This window comes from Electrona antarctica, assembly GCF_951216825.1.
Source record: "Electrona antarctica genome assembly, chromosome: 14".
NCBI classification, from domain to species: Eukaryota; Metazoa; Chordata; class Actinopteri; order Myctophiformes; family Myctophidae; genus Electrona; species Electrona antarctica.
In genome coordinates, this window is record NC_136795.1 from 31925977 (window position 1) to 31948472 (window position 22496).

Consider the following 22496-nt stretch of genomic DNA (forward strand, 5'->3'; position numbering starts at 1 on the left):
CCATTAAATGTATTTATTAGTAGTATATTTATCTGTATTAGTATTAGTGTTCAAGTGTTGTTAATCCAGAACGGTTTTAAATCACTTTAAATCAATCAATCAGGACTGACAAATATGTCCCTGCCGGAAGTGGGCGGTTTGTCAGAGAGAGAGAGAGGGGGGGGGGGGGGGCGTGGGTGAGTGAGAGAGAGACAGAGAGAGAGAGAGAGAGAGAGAAAGAGAGAGTGAGAGTAGGGGGGAGAGAGAGAGAGTTACAGGGGGGAGAGAGAGAGTGTCAGAGAGAACTGCGTAGCGAACTGTTGGAAACTAGCAGTGACTGAGAGATTCCTGCCGTAGGTCGCTCCAGAGTGAAGGTTCCCTTGAGTTTTATGAAAGAGGACACCACATTATCACTTCCCACAGAGGTAGGTCTGCTCCGTAGGCTACTGGACACACGTCCGTCCATGGCTTTTATTCTATGCTGCGCAGCCTGCGCTTCTGCCGAGCGAGGCTCCTTATTGGGAAAGAACGCTCTGACAGGCAGCGCTTTGTAAACAAACTGTGTGTGTGTGTGGCGTGTGCAGTGTGTATAGCGCTCTTCTATCTATCGAAACATGGAAATAACAGTTTAAATTATTGCCATTGACCAGTTGACATAAATGGCTGTTGTAATAATCCGTATTGCTTTTTGTTTTTGTTTTGTTTAAGTTGTCTTTCATCGTCTTATCTACATTTTAGAGACCTACTGAATCAACAGGCAGGGACCCCCCCCAGCCTTGCCTGTCAAAGCGAGAGAATGCAAACGCTGGTCTTTACACGGCACACATTGTAATCTAAATCTACTACATGAGGCACAAAGTCTCAACCTATCGGCTAGAATAGGACTGTAAATATGCATCGTGTGTACACAGGGAGCATGGACATGTTTTTATAGTCTGGGCTACAGTAACCGTTAGACAGTCAGCGCTCAGGCGTAATAATGAGCGAGCGTGCTTCAAAAGTTTGACAGGTGAAAGCCTGACTGCTGCTGCTGCTGCTGACTGGGTAGAAGCAGAAGCAGCCATTGTCTTTCCTCAAGTCAAGAATGGCCTTCATTTTGTCGAATATTTAATGTTTTCCAGTATGTTTTTCTTTTTATCAAATGAAAATGGTCTTTAAATTACTGCAATGTCGCATGGTGGAAAAAGTAACCTATAGCTAGTACTGTCCTGTAGCGTTGTAGTAGGGTTGTAGAGTGCACTGTAGACTGACTGACTGGGCTGCCAGTCGCACACCAATGTTTAAAATCATATCAGTGTCATAGAGAGGAGGTTGTCGTATGTATGGTGTATGCACCACTTAAAAGTATATTAGAAGTCTTTCTTTTGTCATAGATAAAAGTGTGGTATGTGCAAATACGAGCTACTTCATATGAAAAAACAAAAAAACGAAACAAAAAAAACGTTTTTTTATTTAAATTACTTTGGAATGTAGTTTAATACTGTATCTTATTGTAGGCCTAGCTAGATGATAGCTGGTGCAGTGAAACAAGTCTTAATAGGCCAGAGGCCTACATCTCAACGTTTGTGTGCCAGGTCAGGTGTAAGCTAAGGGAATATATTGAAAGGTCAATATTTAAATCTGACCATGGAGGCTGAATGAACTCCTGATGGTGTTTAAGAGACAAGTATAAAATGTCACTTGAACTTTGATGCCTCTGCTTCTGTGTGTGTGTGTGTGTGTGTGTGTGTGTGTGTGTGTGTGTGTGTGTACTGTACTGTACTGTACTGTACTGTACTGTACTGTACTGTACTGTACTGTACTGTACTGTACTGTACTGTACTGTAGGCCTACTGTACTGTACTGCATGTCTGCATAAGGGTAAATGACCCCCTCAGATTAATAAACCACTATAGAACTAGTGACCCACCTTGTGACCTTCCTGATATGCATTGTCTTTCCTACTTGATGTGTAGATATACAGTAAATAGGTTTTCAATATAATGGGTCCCAGGACCCAGGGGTGGTCTCTTAGATGGGTCCCGGGACCCAGGGGTGGTCTCTTAGATGGGTCCCGGGACCCAGGGGTGGTCTCTTAGATGGGTCCCGGGACCCATGGGTGGTCTCTTAGATGGGTCCCAGGACCCATGGGTGGTCTCTTAGATGGGTCCCAGGACCCAGGGGTGGTCTCTTAGATGGGTCCCAGGACCCAGGGGTGGTCTCTTAGATGGGTCCCAGGACCCAGGGGTGGTCTCTTAGATGGGTCCCAGGACCCAGGGGTGGTCTCTTAGATGGGTCCCAGGACCCAGGGGTGGTATCTTAGATGGGTCCCACGACCCAGGGGTGGTCTCTTAGATGGGTCCCAGGACCCAGGGGTGGTCTCTTAGATGGGTCCCAGGACCCAGGGGTGGTCTCTTAGATGGGTCCCAGGACCCAGGGGTGGTCTCTTAGATGGGTCCCAGGGACATTTTATGAGTCCTACTTCAATGACGTTAGAGACAGTACTGAGTACAGTACTGGCAGAGTAGTTCTGGAGCAGCGTGTCCCTGGTGTTTCCCTAATGGGACTGATCGAGGGTAGCTACTTTTATTCTGAGACTCTGAACCCCTAATTGCTCCCGATGAGCAGGTTGGTGCCTTGCATTGTTTCCTCTGTGTGTGTGTTTGTCTGTTTGAAAGGGTGAATGTAATGCACAATCTATGTACAGCGCCTTGGACAAAGGCGCTATATAAATGCACCATTTACCATCACTCCATTCTATTCACAATGCTGCCCTGTATGTCCCATGATGTGTACCTGTAGCATGCTGGCAAGGCATGACTTCAATCCATTTAGTCGATTAACAAAATAAGTATTACAATTATGTGTAGATTTGCTGCAGAACCAGCAGTGTAACAGGGAAGGAAACCCTATGCCCTGCGTTGATTATCCAAGTGCACTGTGCCAACATGTGCTCACAGCATGGCATGTTCATAAGCCTCTCTAGGGTTCTCACTTCTCATCACTTCACGACTTTCCCCACTGCCAGGCAAATATGTCAGCTCAGCACTGTAAGATGATAAGTTTTGATAAGAAGTCTTCAGTAGGGCCCCGGCTTTTGGAAAGTTAGCTGGCCTGTTCCTGGCAGTGTCGTAAGATGTATTACAGTAAATGTCTAGATCGATGCCTATGTGGTTTCCCAACTGACTAAGCTGTGAGTCAAGGTGTCACTTATCACTTACTTCTACAATGACTGTGCGATAGCCTGATATGAGAGATGTCTGTTGTCTGACAGGAGGAAGAGAATGGATGAAGAAGAAGTCATTGTGCAACAAGTGTTTTGTTTGTGGAAAATACTCTTTCTGGACCTTCACAAACGATGGCTGACCGAGGAAAGAACATTTACAAATAGTGGCTTTTGGACACATCCTTAACTTGATACGTTTTGTTTCACGCATCAAACATAGCAGATCTGTAAGCTCACAGTGCTTTGTACCGTGCCCGTGACTTGTTGTGAGCTCACTCTTGTATACGTTTCACGTACGTGTTGGTCGGATTGCATAGAAGGCACAGGTAATACTTCAGTGGGGAAAGTGAAATGGATGTTACTACTTACAACTAGCGCTCCTCAATAAAGATCTATCTATCAGACACACAGCCAAAAGGACGTGATCAGGAAGTAGGTAGGGACGTGCACACTGCACACTGCCCCCTCCTCCTTATTTACTTGAGCTAATGCTAATCCACCGCGTGGTCACATGACCATGAGCTTTTAGCTTGGCCTAGGTCACTGCCCTAGTGCCCTGGGGCACTCAACTGTCTGTCAAATTGACTGTTGACATCTACAACTTCTATTCCTACACCTCCGTTTCATGCTGCCCATCCTGCACCAAACTTCACTTATAAACCCTATATATTTGTTGACCAGCATCCCAGAGGTGATTACTAGGTTCGTTCCTTTTTTGCCTCCACACTCTTTGCTGAAAATAGGCGATCTACAAGCTCACAGTGCGTCGAAATGGGACGTGTTGTGAGCTTGTAGATCAGCTATTTTTGCTGGCAGAATAGGGACACCATGTTTCAATGATTTGGTTAAGGATGGTCGGGAGGTATAGTGGCTGTCTGGGAACAGGAAGATCGTCAGTTTGATCCCCGGCTCCTCCTAGCATGTATCGAAGTGTCCTTGAACAAGACAATGTTGATTCTATGTATTATTGTGTTATTTTATGCTATGTTGATATATTGAATATATAGGGCCGGAATGGAAACAGGTTCCCAGGACTTTTTTGTGTTATCCTTTTAGCCTAAATGTCTGACTGTACCTCGTGCTGTTACATTTCGGAATAATTCAATCAATCAATCAATCAATCAATCAATCAAAATGAACCCCGGCCCTAACTGCTTCCGATTTGTAGGCCGGCTCCTTGCATGGCGCTGTCGGTGTGTGAGTGTATGCACTTTGTAAAGGCCTTTGGATAAGGCGCTGGCGCTATAGAAATGTAGAAGACCAATTTAGCTTCAGCTTGCTCGTGTCAAAGGGTGTTATTAACAATTTCAAGACAATCTTGTCACTTGTTCTCGTTCTCTCTCTTTCTGTCTCGCTCATTCTTAACGAGTTCCTCTCTTCCCCTCTCCAGCGAGTTCAGTATAAGGGAGGGTGGCTTCCAGACAACTGAGACATGATAAGACTGTGTGGTGTTTTATCTCAGTGACACAAATAATTATAGAATAGCCTGGTTTTACTGACGCCCCATAGGAAGTTGTTCACTAGAAAGGTGCGTTACAGTAAAGGACTTAACCCATTCTGGGCGGGAACCCCTTTTGGTGTTTTAAACATTATGTTATAATTTAGCTATTGAAAAATAGCAGATCTACAAGCTCTGAACTTGTAGGTCTGCTATTTTTGAAAAATCGTTAAAATGTGCCTCAAGTCTTTCCGAAAATTGTCATGATTTAGAAAACGTTTTTTTTTATTTCGACGTCAGGCCTGAATGGGTTAACATCATTGAAAGTCGATGACGGTGTACTGGTTTGGTAATTGCTCCGACTGCAAATTGTATGTATAGACATCGCAAATACAGGCCAGAATGCAGATAGAGATGGATACACATGGCTGGGATTAATCATTTCCTCATATTTACACAATACCCCCCCCTCTCGGCAAGCCTGAATACACAAGAGCAAAATGCTGCTCCAAGTTGGCGCAGATGGTTCTAGCACCACAGTGAGCGTCATTCTGACCTGAGACAGTGTGTCACGTTACTGTAAAACATCCTCGCTAGGATCGCGAGGGAACTGCAGCTACAGTAGAACTACAGCTACAGTAGAACTACAGCTACAGTAGAACTGCAGCTACAGTAGAACTACAGCTACAGTAGAACTACAGCTACAGTAGAACTGCAGCTACAGTAGAACTACAGCTACAGTAGAACTACAGCTACAGTAGAACTACAGCTACAGTAGAACTACTCTCAGTCATGAATCACAATCATGGCATCTTAGTCCGGTTGACGAATGTCATACAACTAACTGCAGTTAATGATTTAATTGTGGTTTTGGCAGTCAAGATTGAAACATGTACATAAAACATATTTTTGGTTTGCCTTTTAGGCTTGGAGTACCATGGAGACAAAACTATAAAGCCTATTATTGAAATACACAAACAAATGACTGACAATGACTAGTACCAATAATTAAGGTACATACATGTCTTTAGTTAATCATTTTATACTTGTTTTTGCCATACTGTCAACCTGAGTCCTTTGACAAATGAAGAAATGGTTTGAAATAAGTAATACGTGTAGCACAATCAATAAAAGATAGCGAAACATTTTTTATTGTTTTACAATTAAGTAATTGTGGACCTTTGCAGTTAATTCAGACACCTTATTTGGTCAACTGTTGCACATTGCCCTTGTTTGCTCACGTTGTAACACGGTACAACTAACTATACAGTATGTGGGATAATGATAGGACTTCTTCTCTGCCTATGGTACATCAGAAATTCTCAACCTTTTTAATATATCAAGGATTAACCCCGATTAACCCCTTGTGGTGCGCGGGCGCCTTCTATGGGTTACGCGACATATAAAGGCTAATGGTGGTGCTATGGTTTTATTTTTAATACATTCACATATTATGCCAATATTTGGCAAGTATATGCAGAATATAGCCTAATATATGCTGCAAATATATGCCATATTCAGGTTAATATATGACGTGCATATAATGTGGATAAATAGGAAATGTCTGTCTCTATATAGCTTATGTAATTTATATTTCCATGTGGAGGGGGGGGGGGGGGGTGCGTCAGCTAGGTCAGGAGGTAACAGCCAGGGGGTGCATGGCCAAAAAGGATTGGGAACCGCTGATGTAGCGTATCCTTTAGACAGGGGCATTTAAGATTGCTAATGTTCAGAGGAGTCTTTAGACAGGGGCATTTATTAAGAATGCTAATGTTCAGAGGAGTCTTTAGACAGGGGCATTTAAGAATGCTAATGTTCAGAGGAGTCTTTAGACAGGGGCATTTAAGATTGCTAATGTTCAGAGGAGTCTTTAGACAGGGGCATTTATTAAGATTGCTAATGTTCAGACTGGAGTCTTTAGACAGGGGCATTTAATATTGCTAATGTTCAGAGGAGTCTTTAGACAGGGGCATTTATTAAGAATGCTAATGTTCAGAGGAGTCTTTAGACAGGGGCATTTAATATTGCTAATGTTCAGAGGAGTTTTTAGACAGGGGCATTTAATATTGCTAATGTTCAGAGGAGTCTTTAGACAGGGGCATTTAATATTGCTAATGTTCAGAGGAGTCTTTAGACAGGGGCATTTAACAATGCTAATGTTCAGAGGAGTCTTTAGACAGGGGCATTTAAGATTGCTAATGTTCAGAGGAGTCTTTAGACAGGGGCATTTAAGAATGCTAATGTTCAGAGGAGTCTTTAGACAGGGGCATTTAAGATGGCTAATGTTCAGAGGAGTCTTTAGACAGGGGCATTTAAGATTGCTAATGTTCAGAGGAGTCTTTAGACAGGGGCATTTAAGATTGCTAATGTTCAGAGGAGTCTTTAGACAGGGGCATTTAAGAATGCTAATGTTCAGAGGAGTCAAGACCAGTTCAGCGTCAAGGCAGCCAAGGTCAAAGGTCACAGACAGGCATATTATGAGGATTATGGCCTGGGTATTCTTTGCATTCCAGACAGTGGGTCGTTGGGTTCTCATGCTTCTTAAGGTCACTGTCCTGCCCCTTTTCTTTTTAACCTACACGTATAATACATTTTACACAGTAAATGTCTTATATGTTGCGTTCACTCTAGAGTCGAGACACATGCAAAGATGAAAAGATCACAGCATATTTCTGGCATTGTATATCTGTTGCTGACACAGTTGTTGAGGTCACCAAGCGTGAGTGCGTAGTGACGTGTGTCGGAGGCGCGGCGCGGCCTGCGGGGGAGAAAAAACAACAATCCAGCATATAGCTGTGTAGCTTTGCATCTCATTCTGGAAGTTGAACCCAGCTCAGCTTCAATTTGTAGCTTTGCATCTCATTCTGGAAGTTGAACCCAGCTCAGCTTCAATTTGTAGCTTTGCATCTCATTCTGGAAGTTGAACCCAGCTCAGCTTCAATTTGTAGCTTTGCATCTCATTCTGGAAGTTGAACCCAGCTCAGCTTCAATTTGTAGCTTTGCATCTCATTCTGGAAGTTGAACCCAGCTCAGCTTCAATTTGTAGCTTTGCATCTCATTCTGGAAGTTGAACCCAGTTCAGCTTCAATTTGTAGCTTTGCATCTCATTCTGGAAGTTGAACCCAGCTCAGCTTCAATTTGTAGCTTTGTATTTTTTGCAGCAGCTACACATGTTGCTGGCTTCATTGAAAATGAATGGTAGACTGTATCTTTGGTGTGTACGCAGCATTATGTGTGAATTACTCCATTTGTAAGTGTAAGTGTTTAATGTCATCTAATAGAGACTTGAAGGGCTGTATTTTGCGTGTCTTAAGTACCAGGTCTTATTACTTAACTTAAGACCTGGAGGCGTGATCAATGCCATTTGGCTATTCTGACTGGCCAAAGAGCATTGACCACGCCTCCAGGTCTTAAGTTAAGTAATAAGACCTGGTACTTAAGACACGCAAAATACAGCCCTTGGGGTCCATTAAGTCAGGGGTTCTCAACGTTTTTGGCTGAGGACCCCCGGAAATGCTTTGGCCATGTCTCTGGGGACAGTTTTCTCTGGTCTACTTTTTTTTTATCCCACGATTTTGTAACCCATTTTTCACCCCTGTGTCAATTATCTAATGTGATCCTGGGCTCTACACACCCTTCGCCAGCCTAGTCCCCATATATGGGGGACATGGGGAGAGCAACGGACTTGAACTCATGCTTCCTTCATGCCTGAGTGTCCAAGTTGCTCCTTTACACCTGACAGGGGGGAGTTTCCCTGGTTGGACGTAGCGCGTGGAAGGAACACGTTATTCCAACCAGTTGCTTTCCCCTCCATCAGGCGCCCCGGCTGGCCAGGGGGAGGCAGTTTAGAGACCAGGATTACTGCATGTTTTTTGTGAGGGTACCTACCCTAGGGGACACGGGGAGAACATGCAAACTCCACACAGAAAGGCCCTTTCGCCAACCCCGCCTCGGGTATGGACACTGATGACGCGGAGGAGGAAACCGCCAGCACCCACAGCACCCACCGTGCCCCCACCTCTGGTCTACTTTGAGGCAGGATTCCAGAGAAGAAGGGAACATATAACCTCATGATCAGCTCTGTAGCAGTGGCCAGCAAACTGTGTTCTTCTGGATCGGACTAGTGAAGAAACACGGGGAAGGTTGCCATATATTAGAGAAGTCGATGGGTGCGCTCTCATTAGAAGGCGGGTGTAAGTGCCATCCAGCCGTTTCTCTAATTTCTTTGAAAGTGTCCATGTCTCGGAGCCATAGAGTAGAATCGGCTCGACGATTATACAGGATCGAGACATGACTGGCTGCCTCACTCACAGATTAATCATATGTGCTGCAGCCTGGCAAGAGACAGGGAAAGATTCATGAAGTCGACAGCCTAAATCACTCAAAGCCGGATGATTTGGGGACATGAGATAGTATGTTTAATGTATCTATCTTTACCCACATACCGTTGGCAAGAACGTAAATATTTCTGTGTGTGTGTGTGTGTGTGTGTGTGTGTGTGTGTGTGTGTGTGTGTGTGTGTGCGTGTGCGTGTGCGCGCGCGTGTGTACAGTAGTGTAATTTTAATGAGGTCACCAATGCTCTTTTGTCTGTGTAAAATAAACAAAGCATAACGTCTGTCAAAGATTACTGTAAGGAGAACTTGATTAAAGATTATGATGAGCTAGGGGGAAAAAGGAGGCTTTGTCTATTACTCTTTTATTACAGTCGCCTTTAATCTGTTGTTTGATCCAAATAGGCAGTGGAGATTAATGACCAAGAAGAACAAATCCTGTCTTTGTGCAAGACAAACACAAAGTCAGCCAGTGACTCATTGGGGGAGCAGACGTTAGTCTGTCAGACCGACAGTCCGACACACGTGGCCGGTTAAGACTCACCTGTGGCTCCGACATGTGTGGCCGGTTAAGACACATTAGTGGCTCCGACATGCGTGGCCGGTTAAGACTCACCTGTGGCTCCGACATGTGTGGCCGGTTAAGACACATTAGTGGCTCCGACATGCGTGGCCGGTTAAGACTCACCTGTGGCTCCGACATGTGTGGCCGGTTAAGACACATTAGTGGCTCCGACATGCATGGCCGGTTAAGGCACATTCGTGGCCGGTTAACACTCAACTGTGGCTTCCACCTGCGCTTAGGTTAGGGTTTGGGGTGGGACATCGGACCATAGTAGTGTCGGACTGTCAGACCAAAGATATGCACCCGACTCACTGTAGTTTTGTTTTGTTAAGTTATTGATGACGTTCATCATCATCAATCATAATCATCTGAGAGGCAGTCGTAGCTTATTGGGCAGAGAAGCCGTTGTAATCGTCGTAGCCGAAGGTAATCAGAAGGCCCACCCCCCCATGTCCATCTTAGCAGCCATCAGCGTGGTGAAGCTGAAGCTGAAGTTCCTTTGTGGGATTGACAAAAATCTCCCCTACCCTAGAGCGTGTACAAACTTAGATCATTGGTTCGCTGCATAGATGGCTGAATTTAGTTTCAGGTTGTAAATACTGTAGCCAGGCCTATACGTTATTTTAGTTGAGTGCGACGTCACACAACACTTTGTCACCAAGGTATAAATCTGACTTAATTCAAAGTTCATGTTTAATTGTGGAATTCTTTCCCTATACAGTACTATCATGATACTGTTAGTTCATGACTGCCTCTGTAATATGCTCTCAGAAACACTCTTCATGATACCTTTTATACAGTAGTAATGAAATATGCATGTAAGGGGAACACAGTTCTGTCAATGGAACAAATAGGTGTATGAGTATGGTATGAATGTGTGTGTGTGTGTGTGTGTGTGTGTGTGTGTGTGTGCTCATGCATGTGTCTTGCTGTGTCTGTGTACGCATGTTCAAAATGCCTCCACGTATTATTGGACATACAGTATGTGGTCAAATGTCATTTGTATAGTGAATGGAATAGTGTAACATTTCATAGCAATGTGACTCAGTCATATTTAACACATGCCATTCTGTAAGCCCAACCTTAGGCAAGGTTTAGTATTTAATTAGACTGTATTGATATAAGCACTAGTATGCGTGCAACCATTACATGTGTGCAGACTTGGTACTGTGACTGCATCGACATCCCATATCCTGCTGCTAATAAACGGCTTACATTTTGGGAAGAGTGATTCATCGGCTTCATCAGACCTTGCTTAAGCCAATAGTCAATGACCTTGTGCGATTTCTGATTGAGTGACCAATCTCAACTCTCTAAGGAGAAAGGTGGACCTACGGCATGGCCATCTGTCCAGACCATGGGGCGACTACAGATTCCCTAGCTCATGGCAAAAATGCTAATAAACATGGTTGGTCAGTCTCACAAGATTTCACTCCTCTCCGTGTTCAAAGGAATGTGAGGATACCAGTCTGCTGGTTGACATCATCTCCACTACTACTCTTCTTCATCTTCATGAACACCGTCCCATGCCTGCCCTTAGAGGCATTCAGCCATGTGAGTTCATCACATGTGCTGTTCAATTTATGCACAGAGAGATGAAGAGAGCGAGCAGGGAGATAGTGGAAGAGGGACAGAGACAAAGAAAGGGAAGCAGAGAGATATAGATGGATAACGGAGTGAGAGGGAGAGATATTGGAGTGAGAGGGAGAACTATGGAGCAAAAACAATAGTGCAACATCATCGGTTGTTTACCCTCGCTGCATTTTACAGTGCTCTTCTTCAGGTATTTGTTGTTCTCACGTGACACGTGCACTCTTATCTCTAGCCTTGCTTTGTGTATACTAGCACAGGTCATGAAATGGTGTCTGTAGGGAATTGTGCATTAATATACTGTACATGGATAGGATAACACTGGAGGGTTTGTTTAGTGTCCTTTATTCTGCCGTTACTGTTAGTTACGGAAGAGACCCGGAGTCTGCTTTGCATTGTAAAACATTGTAAAGGATTATTTGACCTGCATGCAAATAAAAACAAAATATCTATGTAAGTCCATATACGAATGAATGCACCACAGAAAAGAATGATCCCTATTCAATACTAAACAAAAACATTAAATGACAAAGCATTATATGGCCTAGTTGCATTGCAAGGGCCCTTTTAGATCAGATCCAATTTTGTGCCCAGCATATAATTAATGTTTAATAGAAAGGTTCTATTATTTTTTATCTGTAGGCATATTGTGAGAAGTACAGTGAGCCTAACGGAGAACAGTGCAGGTTATATCTGCATGCAGCAGAGTCCACTCCATAATGATCTTGTTTTAAGGAAAGGTGTGTGTGTCAGTATGCACGGTTACTGAGCAGCCTGGCTTCACCAGGTTTAACCATGTCCCAAATCAGTGTTCAATGTTTGTGCATCGTGTTACTTTAACTCTGCGGGTATACAAATGGACAGTTTGCTGGCTGCGGCTGCAGCTCTGATTATTGGATACCTGACAAGTCAATGCATTCAATAAGCAGAGAGTGATATCTCACTCTGGGATGACTGAGCTCCCATAGAATCTAGCCTAACATGAGGTCAGGGGGGTCTTTTTTCAGACTGACCATTTTTGCAGCACATCACACTGACACACATTGATACTTTTCTTTTTTGTCAAATAGGTTTTTATTGAGAACAGATTATAAATCGTTACACAAACATTATGATATTATGAATTACATTTTTCTTTTATAGAAAACAAAAAAAAGAAAGAAAACCCTCGACATTGATACTTAACATGAATAATTATATAGTGATTTATAAGACAGCATCTCAGTGGATGTGGGGGATGGGTCGTTGTGGGCTTGAGTCTTTCTTCAGGGTCCATGCCCGGCTTATCCAGATTATCCTTGGACCACTGCCGTATAATCACTCAGAGATGCTACAGCATACATCTCCATATTACTGTTGATTCCTTTGTCGTCCCTCTGACGTGTGGTAGAGATGCCTCCGATAAGAACTATTGATTTGACAGTTGCTTCTGCCCTCCTGCAATTTACCCCTTTTATCCCTGTCGGTGTATAAGTTGGTCTGCCTGTGTTCGGCTACTCACACGTAGCAGTATGCCAGCACGGCATCATGGCATTTGGATCATGCCTGAGTCTTGGTTGGAAGGGCTTTTCAATCTGTAAGGGCACTGTGCGAAGACCATTTGGCTGTTAGCGGGGGCTAGCCCGGCCGGGCCCTCGGGAGAATCCCATGCTTGGTTTCCAAATGCATTGCTATAGCACATTCCCTCAAGCACGTTCACGGTATCAGATGATTACACGGCCTAGACTTAGTTCAAAGCATGTTTGAATTAAAATTCGGAAACTTGCGATCAATAATGTCACACGCGCTTCCCTGCAAGAGACATCTCCTTGTAGTATTTCTGTTGGTCCTATGATATTTGACATACCTTTGGCTAGCCTGACAGAGCCGAAGCAGGGTATTTTTCTTTTCTTTCTTTTTTACGGGCAGACTATGGCAACAAACTCACAATAGAGCCTTTGATAGGATAAATGTGTTGATGCTGGAGTCAGTGGCATTTTGTATGTCCAAAGAATTTGCTTTACACACACACACACACACACACACACACACACACACACACACACACACACACACACACACACACACACACACACACACACACACACACACACACACACACACACAGAACTGTTAGTAAGGCGACCAACTGACAGGGTCACAAGGACTCGGCTACATCTGTGTATTATGGACGTCAGTGCCTAATATTTGTGCTCCATCGTATGAAGGTGCCACGTGGCTAAAATAGAGCTCTGATCTACAGTACAAGCTCACAACGTGCTGCCCGCATCCATGGTAATCATCATAAAAAGTACCAGTAAGACGTCCTGAGGGCGAGAAGCGAGGTCGCGCTAAGGGTGAGGTCGTGCTGAAACTACAGGTCTGGGAATGCCAATATGGACCTTTTTTTTTTAAATTTACGTTTTCGTGCCGGGTATGGGAATTAGTAAGGCCAGGCGGGGCCTTGGGCCAGCCCAGTTAGGGGAACCCGTCCCTAATTGGGTCCCAATTAGGACCCAGGTAGGGTCGGGCCTTAATTAAACAACGGTAAACGACATTAAACTCACTTTGCCACTTGATTTGCCACTCACTTTATGCATGCACATACCCTCTATTGCTCAGCGAACACGCATCTGGAGGCCCTGAGAGCTCTGGTAATCCATCGCGTGTTACAGGGGAGATGTCTCTGGTCCTGTCATCACTCTGGAGTAAAGAGCTCTATATGCTAAGAAGGCCAGTGAGATTGTGTGGGGCGGAGCTGACCTTTACTGAGAGAACTGAGCTCACCGTGCAGGGAGGGGAGATAGGGGTAAGAGGAGTTGTTTGTGTGTGCGTGCGCGGGTGTGTATATGTATTAGGAGGAGGAGTGCAGTCAGTGCACTGCAGGAGTTCTGGCGACCGACTGGGGTGCATATTTTGTGCAAGAAACTGCAGCTATCTGACCTCTGACACATGACAAGCCGGAAAGGTCAAAGGTCGTGGCTTTCTGAAGCTGCCTGCTCTGACGTTTACAGGGTTGTTGATGGAACTAGCTGGGCCAGGGGGCTTCAGCCTGCTGGGGGGAGGGAGAGGAAGTCAGGAAGCCACAAGCTAGGGTGTGGATACCTGAAGCCAGAAATAAAGTGTTGAATGTAACGGAATTAATCATCGGCAACATCAGGTCTATTATTCCACTTTATGATGTTCAAGTTCTAGTAAAAGATGAGATGCTTTTTGTTGCCGCCGGTCACTGGTGTCACAGTCACACCAAGCTGAATCAGAATGTGATAATGCACTGTATTTAAGGCACACTGCAAGCCATTCAGGAATTCCTGCCAAAGCCAGTCAAAAGTAGAGGTCACAGTTCAGATGCAGTCCCCAGGTGAGATTAATTATTATGTCTGCGTGACGATGGAAGACAGGAATAGGAATCCATTAATCATCATATAGAAGTGGCTATATAGAAGTGTCTATTTGTACGTCTTTAAATGTTTCGATGAATTGAACAAGGTGGACCCTCTTGTAAACAAGTGTAATGCTTTATTGGGTCGTCCACTCACAGTTAACAGTCTTTGTATTGAGTTTGTGCTTGAAATGTACTGTCATTCTGCAAAATGTTAATAAATATTTCAATCAATCAATAAGGAAGCAAAATGTGTCATTTTAACTTTAGGTGGCTTGTTTCAGGTTAACCTTCTGCAATTTGCATGCATGCGAAAACTGATTAAATTAGTATACTTGGTTTATTGCATAATTGCTAAGACTAGTTCTAGAAAACCAAGTTACCTCAATTTTCCTTTCAGCTAGCGCAAGACATTGATTTGTCTATTTATTAGATCCCTTTGATTCTTGATTTTCTTGATTCTTCTTATTACCATATGGTTTATCGGACAGAGAGAGTCATATATTCACTGTTATTAGTGCCACGAACCCTAACGTCTCTATTCTGGGCATAATAGTCAAACATTCTGCAAAAATTAGGTGAACATTTGGCAAAAATAGGGGAACATTTCAGATCAGATCTACAAGCTCACAACGTGTCACAATGCAGCGCATTTTGAGCTTGTAGGCTACTTTAACTATTTGACATACGACAAATGTAGGGATATTAAAAAATGGATGGAGGGGAAAGGAACTGGTTGGAATAACGTGTTCCTTCCACGCGCTACGTCCAACCAGGGAAACTCCCCCCTGTCAGGTGTAAAGGAGCAACTTGGACACTCAGGCATGAAGGAAGCATGAGTTCAAGTTCGTTGCTCTCCCCATGTCCCCCATATATGGGGACTAGGTTGGCGGAGGGTAGAGCCCAGGATCAGCCCAGGATCAGGATCTAATCAGGATTAGATAATTGACACAGGGGTGAAAAATGGGTTACAAAATCGTGGGATAAAAAAACAACAACAGGTCTTTTTATCGTCTACTCAGGCTTATGTGAACACCCCAGACAGTTTTTAAGTTGCTTGATTCAGTAATTAGATATTTGATATTAATTTTAGCTGCCACACCCCCTTCCTATACGAACCCATTATAACTTCAAACTCCATTTTAACTATGATAGATTCATCGAAAACACCCAACCTTTTTTCTGGTGACTGATATTGTCCTTCTAATACTTGAGAGGCCGTGGTTTTTCGTTTACGGTTGTCATTTATTTTTAATAATTCCTTTTCCAAAAAAAAAAAAAGAAATATGAAAAATGAAAACGGTAAATGAAAAACCACGGCCCCTCATGTATTAGGAGGGCAGTATCAGTCACCAGAAAAAAGGTTGGGTATTTTCGATGAATCTATCGTGGTTAAAATGGAGTTTGAAGTTACAATGGGTTTGTATAGGAAGGGGCGGGGCAGATACTATGAATATCAAGATATGGATATGGGATATCAAGATATGGAGGAAACTTGTTTACATTAGTCTGTCCCTGAGTGTGTGGCAGGCCATCAGTTCACCTCTCACTAATATTATCTTTATCATCTATTGACAAGTCCTGCAATGCTTCATGTCAGCCTGTGGATCAGTAGGAACGGTTGGGGTTTGTCTCGAGTCGAAACCATACAGACACTGTAGAGTGCAAAATATATATTTTTTATTGGCTGCCCCACAGGGCAAGGAGAGTGTATTTCATTTTATGCTCTGCCTCTTGCCCTCTACACCACTTGGCTCAGTCCTTAGAGTCATCGTCCAACCCCTTGACTGACAGCGACTTTCCAGTGCTAGCTACCGGCACACAGAATGGATTTGTTAAGAGTAAGAGGCTTGCTATGTTTGATTTGTACATGTCCTGAATGACAGGATAAATATCAGCATTTATCCCCTGTTGTTGTTCCACTTGTGCAAAGTGACTTGACAACCTCTGAGAGGCAGGGTTGATGAAAGTTGAAAGTCTAATGTATGTAGAAGTACACCCTCCCAAATCTGGTTACCCAAAACCTTCATGAAGTGACCATGAGCTCAATCATCACGCTATTATGGCATATTTAATCACAGTGGTATATGGTCTCGTTTGATATTGATTTGTGAATAGTGACACTCGCCAACGTTTATGGACATTGGCATCTTGTTCCTGTGCTCCTGAGGCTGTGGATACGGTAAACTCATGGGCCACATTTATATAGCTTTTCTAGTCTTTCAACCGCTAACCACTGTGTGTGTGTGTGTGTGTGTGTGTGTGTGTGTGTGTGTGTGTGTGTGTGTGTGTGTGTGTGTGTGTGTGTGTGTGTGTGTGTATATATATATATATATATATATATATATATATATATATATATATATATACATTAATTTAGTATTTTGCCATACCATTTATTTTGTGCACATTTGTGCAACAAAATTGATAGACACTTAGCCACCCGGCTTTGGGCGGTGCCGTGTCATAATAGTCTGACAACGACGCATTATTCATTACTAACCCTTTCCCTAACCCTAACCGCAGGCAAAGCCACGTCCTCTGAGTAATAATAATAATAGGATGTCAGAATTATGGACAGTACCCCCTTTGGACCTGCTTTGTTACTGCTTTTGATCTAGCATCTGCTCGCTGTATTAAAACATAACCGGTCAAAATGTTGATCAACTCTGATGCGGAAAAGCAGTTTGCTCAAGCATGTTGCTGGGAAAGATTTACGATGATGTGTTACTTTGTTGTTGTTACTTAGGGACTTCTACATTGCCTGAGCAATTTCCCAAGGTCTCCTGGCCTTTTATGAACTGTTGTTCCCCTGTCCCACTTGCAAAGGTTACATGACTACAGTACTATTCTTTAAGATTAGCCTAGAAATGGTAAAATACCTATATTAAATCCAAAATAGATTTCCCCCTCTGCCTCAGGTCTAGACAGTAACCCCCGAAAAATGCAGTCTTAGTATTGTGTAAACCTACAGGGTTATAGGGGTCAGACCTCCTGTTTTGCACGACCACAGGGAAATGTAAACAACCCCCTCCGTCCCGCACTACTCTGTTTTCCGGCATCTCCTCAGTACAGCTCCTTTACGCCGGTATTATTTGGATCCCCTGTACCCCCCTAAGGGGCCAAAATGACAGGGGTCTGTGTATGAGGCCCGGGGGGGACATTCGGCTAATCTCATGTTGGATAGAATCAAAGCTGGGGTCTAAATAATAGCATATTATTTTGTATTGATATCATGGCTGTGTTGTTGTACAGTGACTGTATAAATTACTGCTGTATACTTTATTGTAGTCAGTTTACTTACATTCAGCTTCTTGGCAGATCATCTATCTGCTGTAGAAACTGTAGAATCATGGATCAGGGGTGGCCCCTAGCCACCTCTGACCCCACACACATTACTTTTTTTCAGAATTCAAAGTTATATGGCACCATATAACCTTGTCTTTGGACACTGTGCATGGTAAAAATGTTAAAAGTAAATAAAAAAATGTATTTATTTAATTAAAGTGTGCAAATATTAACAAACTACGCTTACGCTCTCAGATTTAATGTTACTTAGTTACAAATCAGTAGGTTGCTCATGTCGGCACCAATCCCCGAGTTTCAAATCTTTCTATTATCTGTTCATTTAGTGTATGTACTATGTACTAAGTATTTGATGTCATATGTATGTAGAAGTAGCGTGTTCTTTGCACCTGTGTTTGGTATTTTGGGGACTCTCTGTGTGCCGGAAGAGAGATGCAGTAGGTTCTGTGTGGCACATCACCAGATATCATGGAACCATTTCTTAAAGGTATATTCAGTGATTTGACTTAATTCAAATATCACTTATTTTTTCTTTTTTTCTGGATAATCCTCCCTACTATAGAGTGTGCTGACCATATAAGGAGTTCCTCCCTGTCCCCAGTGAGCCCATGGGGTCAACAAAACCCTAGTTTCAGTTTTGGTGGCGGGTGGCAAAACCTTCATCCAATCAGGATGAGAGGGGCCTTCCTCCAATCATGATCGAGTGGGCGGGCCTTGGTGCACATGCTGTTGGCCTGTTGCACTTCCCCTCCCTGTAGAACATTTTGTTACCGGGGTGGACTGGGTGGTTTTCCAAATCACCCAAATCACTGAATGCTCCTTTAATTGCTTATGTACTGTTTTGAAAACTGATACAGTAGCCATGTACTGTACAGTACATGGACTCACAGACACAAACATGGACTACTGCGTGGAACACAACATGGGCTTATTGTCTGCTATATAATATGTCCATGCAGACCCAAGCGGACCCCTGAGGAGATAATAATGTCCGTCTACGTAGGAGGTCTGTGTAGCAGTCGTTTTGCAGTCCCTGTAGTTTATAGAGCACCGAAGTCTGACGTCATCGGTAGAGGGCGCAAATCCACAGGTTTGTGTACTTTTTATTTGTATTGTAATCCCCATAGGGGGATTTTAGATCGCCTCATATAAGAACTGTGTTTGAAAAATAAACATGTCACCCCGGCCGTTTCACTCATATGGATATGAAGAATCAACTGACTGAGAGAAAACGCTATTGTTACTGCTACTGAATTAGTTACATTTTCGCTAGAAACAGCCTGTATGTATGAGTGACTGACTGTTGCAAACGATACAGAGACACCTCCCCGACAATAACGCAGAGACAGCAGTGTTCGCCTCTGCTGTATGTACGCTTGTACAGTATGTATGTCTATCCTCTCAAAAGAAGACCAATTCCAGCTGAAGCTGCTACATACATGAACATAATCACCATGGACATTAACCAATGCTGCATGAACAGGAACTGTCTGGTGAAGTGACAGAGAAACTTGAGTCGTGCACAGGGAGCAATGCCATGATTGCCACCCCAATTCTAACTTCATAGTGCGGCTTTGCCATTGATTGAAAACCACATTGTGATTTGTGACTTTTTTTCAAACTGCAGACAAACTGTATAGTAACTTACTAATATCAATTAGAGTGGGATCAATTCACTTTGTCAGTTTGCCGGTCTAGAGGGAATCAGCGGATACAGTCTGTGTTCGTGACATGTATGTGGCTGGAAATGACCAGACCCCGGATATAGTTTGGACAGGCTAACTTTAGTTTTTTTCAACCAAGGTTCATGTTTTAGGTTGTTATTAGAGAAACTAAAAGGTGAGTGTTCATTTTCTTTCATTTGCTGCTTTCTTTCGTTTTGGGGATTTTAGCAGTTTTTGACAGGGGGGCGGGGGCATTCGAGCATGGGGCTAAATATGTATTTTTTTACAAAATATTATGTCGATTTATTTTTTTATTATTTACTATAGTCCTAATAAACCCCAAGAAATTACATCTGGCCACAAAAGATCACAGGATCGATTTGAATGTGACAAACTGACATTGAGCCTATACACACAGTATAAGCCTTCCCCCAGTAGGCTACCTTCACATTCAGTAGATCCTGTGATCTTCTGTGGCCAGATGTAATTTCCTGGGGTTTATTAGGACTATAGTAAATAATACAAAAATAAATCACCATAACATTTTGTAAAAACATACATATTTAGCCCCATGCTCGAATGCCCCCGCCCCCCTGTCAAAAAGAGCTAAAATCCCTAAAACAAAAGAAAGCAGCAAATGAAAAAATTAACACTCATCTTTTACTTTCTCTAATAACAACCTAAAACATGAACCTTGGTTGAAAAAAACTAAAGTTGTCCTTTAAACTGGTATCGCAAGGTACAACATGGTATCGATAGCTAAAGATCGGACAGATCAGGCCACGCCATAATTAGAAGCTATAAACTTGTTTCTTTCATTTACTATAATAACCTCTCCCCTGAAATTATTTTTCTTAGGGGTTTCAAGTGATTGTAATAACAAACCTAACCTTTTTCCCCCCCGATAATATGTAACATTCAAGTTGTTTTTGAAATACCGGTAATACCTGCACTGACTGCACCCACTGAGAACTGCACTTAGGTGAGGGGTATGAGCAGTGCTGTAAAGTAATTAAGTACATTTACTTAAGTGCTGTACTTAAGTACAATGTTGACATTGTTGAGGTATTTGTACTTAAAAGTATGTCCAATTTCCAATACTTTTAATTCTACTCCACTTCCACTACATCTCAGATCTAGTTACTAGTTATTTTGTAGATTTTGATTATTATTACAAAACATACATCAACTACTTCAGCCATTTTGGCCATTTGAAAATAGCGGATCTACGAGCTCACAATGCGTCGCGATGCAACACATTGTGAGCTTGTAGATCTGTTATTTTCAAAAGATTGTTATACGTTTGAAAACTTGAAAGGGGACATTCTGCATATTGAGTAGGAACTTTTGGTACATTTTCATGTCAATACTTTTGTACTTTTACTCAAATATATTTTGAATTCCGGACTTTTACTTGTACCAATAGTATTGGTACTTTTACTTAAAAAAGGTGAGTACTTTATCCACCACTCACTGGGTATGAGGGAGGTGCGGTGGTCAGGCAGGCACTAATTTGGCCTTGTGATATGGGGCCTCTCTTGCCTTTAAAAAACTACTGGGGACAACGGGGCCTCTGTGGCTGGGCCTGATGCTGAACAATGGCCCCAGTGCATATTATTAGGTCTGCTCCACTAGCTCAGACAAAGGATTTGAGTCCAATTTGAGATGGCGGAGGCCTTCCCTAAATGTTATTTTTTGGGGATTAGATTTCATTTAATTCTGAGTTACATTGTCCAAAATGTGTGGATAGCGGTCATAGGATTGTGATGATGATGCCGCCAAAGACAGAGCGACACACATACAGTCAGTGTACAAGATGAAATGACAAAACAGTTGTTGGAGCTTAACACTGTGATGCAAGCAAATGTCTGTCCTGGTTTGACAGATTAGAATGAAATGCTGACAGACCTGGTGGATGCGTTTAGTTGATCAAGGCCGTACTACAGGATCCATGCTCCTGTCTCTAGGTCTGTCTGTCGCCTGCTCATTGATTCAAATGCATGCTCTACTGTATGTAGGTTAAGCTTCTTGGGAGATTATTTTAGAAATTGTTTGTCCATTCCCTCGATGAGTCTAAAGCCGTCTAGTCTCTGCATGTTGACATCACCAGATTTGCTATTCAGATGGAGCAGCTTCCGTTGTTATGCACCTTGTAGCACACCAAAACCAATGGCACAAAGGTGACTCAAGGTAAAAAGCACAACATTTTAAAGGCACCTGAACTAAAAGGATTTAGATCACGTGCATGTTGGTGACGTGTTACTACTAGTTTACTTTAGTTTACCTAAACTTAGTTGACCAAAACTAAAGTAGAAGCAACCTCGCCCTGTTGATCTGACCTCATCAAACCCTGTACAGAATTCATTCCATATGTTGATCTGACCCCCCCATGCCAAAGCGCCAGCGCTCGCCCAGCAGTCTGCCGTCACCCAGGTGGCATCTCCATATATGAAGATCACAACACTGACCTCATCTAACCCTGAATAACCATACATGGAGAAGACTGAATCATCACCTAGATCTGCGGAGCCGGCCAGCAACTCTACGTCTGACCTCAAACCTCGCTCAAACCCTTTGATCTCCATATACAGTATGGAGCTGACCTGTTCTGACATTCCATATGTTGATCCTTCCACGCCTTCCATATATGGCCAGTACAGAATTCATTCCATATGTTGATCTGACCCCCCCATGCCAAAGATCTGACCCCCCATGCCAAAGATCTGACCCCCCATGCCAAAGATCTGACCCCCCATGCCAAAGATCTGACCCCCCATGCCAAAGATCTGACCCCCCATGCCAAAGAAGAATTAATTCCATATGTTGATCTGACCCCCCATGCCAAAGTGATCTGACCCCCCATGCCAAAGGGATCTGACCCCCCATGCCAAAGCGCCAGCGCTCGCCCAGCAGACTACCTACCGCCTGCCGTCACCCAGGCGGATGTGTGCACGCGACCTCGCCCTTTAGGACGAGGCTTCTCGCCCTCAGGGCATCTTACTGGTCATTATTATTATTATATTTTATTTCTTAATTATTCTTTTACAAGCAATCT

The 22496-nt window shown here is 43.2% G+C and overlaps 1 protein-coding gene across 2 annotated transcripts in view; it reads left to right on the forward strand.

Annotated features, from left to right (window-relative positions):
• The first annotated feature begins 267 nt into the window (after nt 1-267).
• Nucleotides 268-22496, forward strand: part of stat5a (signal transducer and activator of transcription 5a) — an 86010-nt gene continuing 63781 nt past the window's right edge. For both annotated transcript variants that reach the window (XM_079521616.1, XM_079521617.1), the window contains exon 1: nt 268-404. In XM_079521616.1, the coding sequence (XP_079377742.1) occupies nt 369-404 (36 nt within the window). In that variant the 5' untranslated portion in view covers nt 268-368. The remainder of the gene's footprint in view (nt 405-22496) is intronic.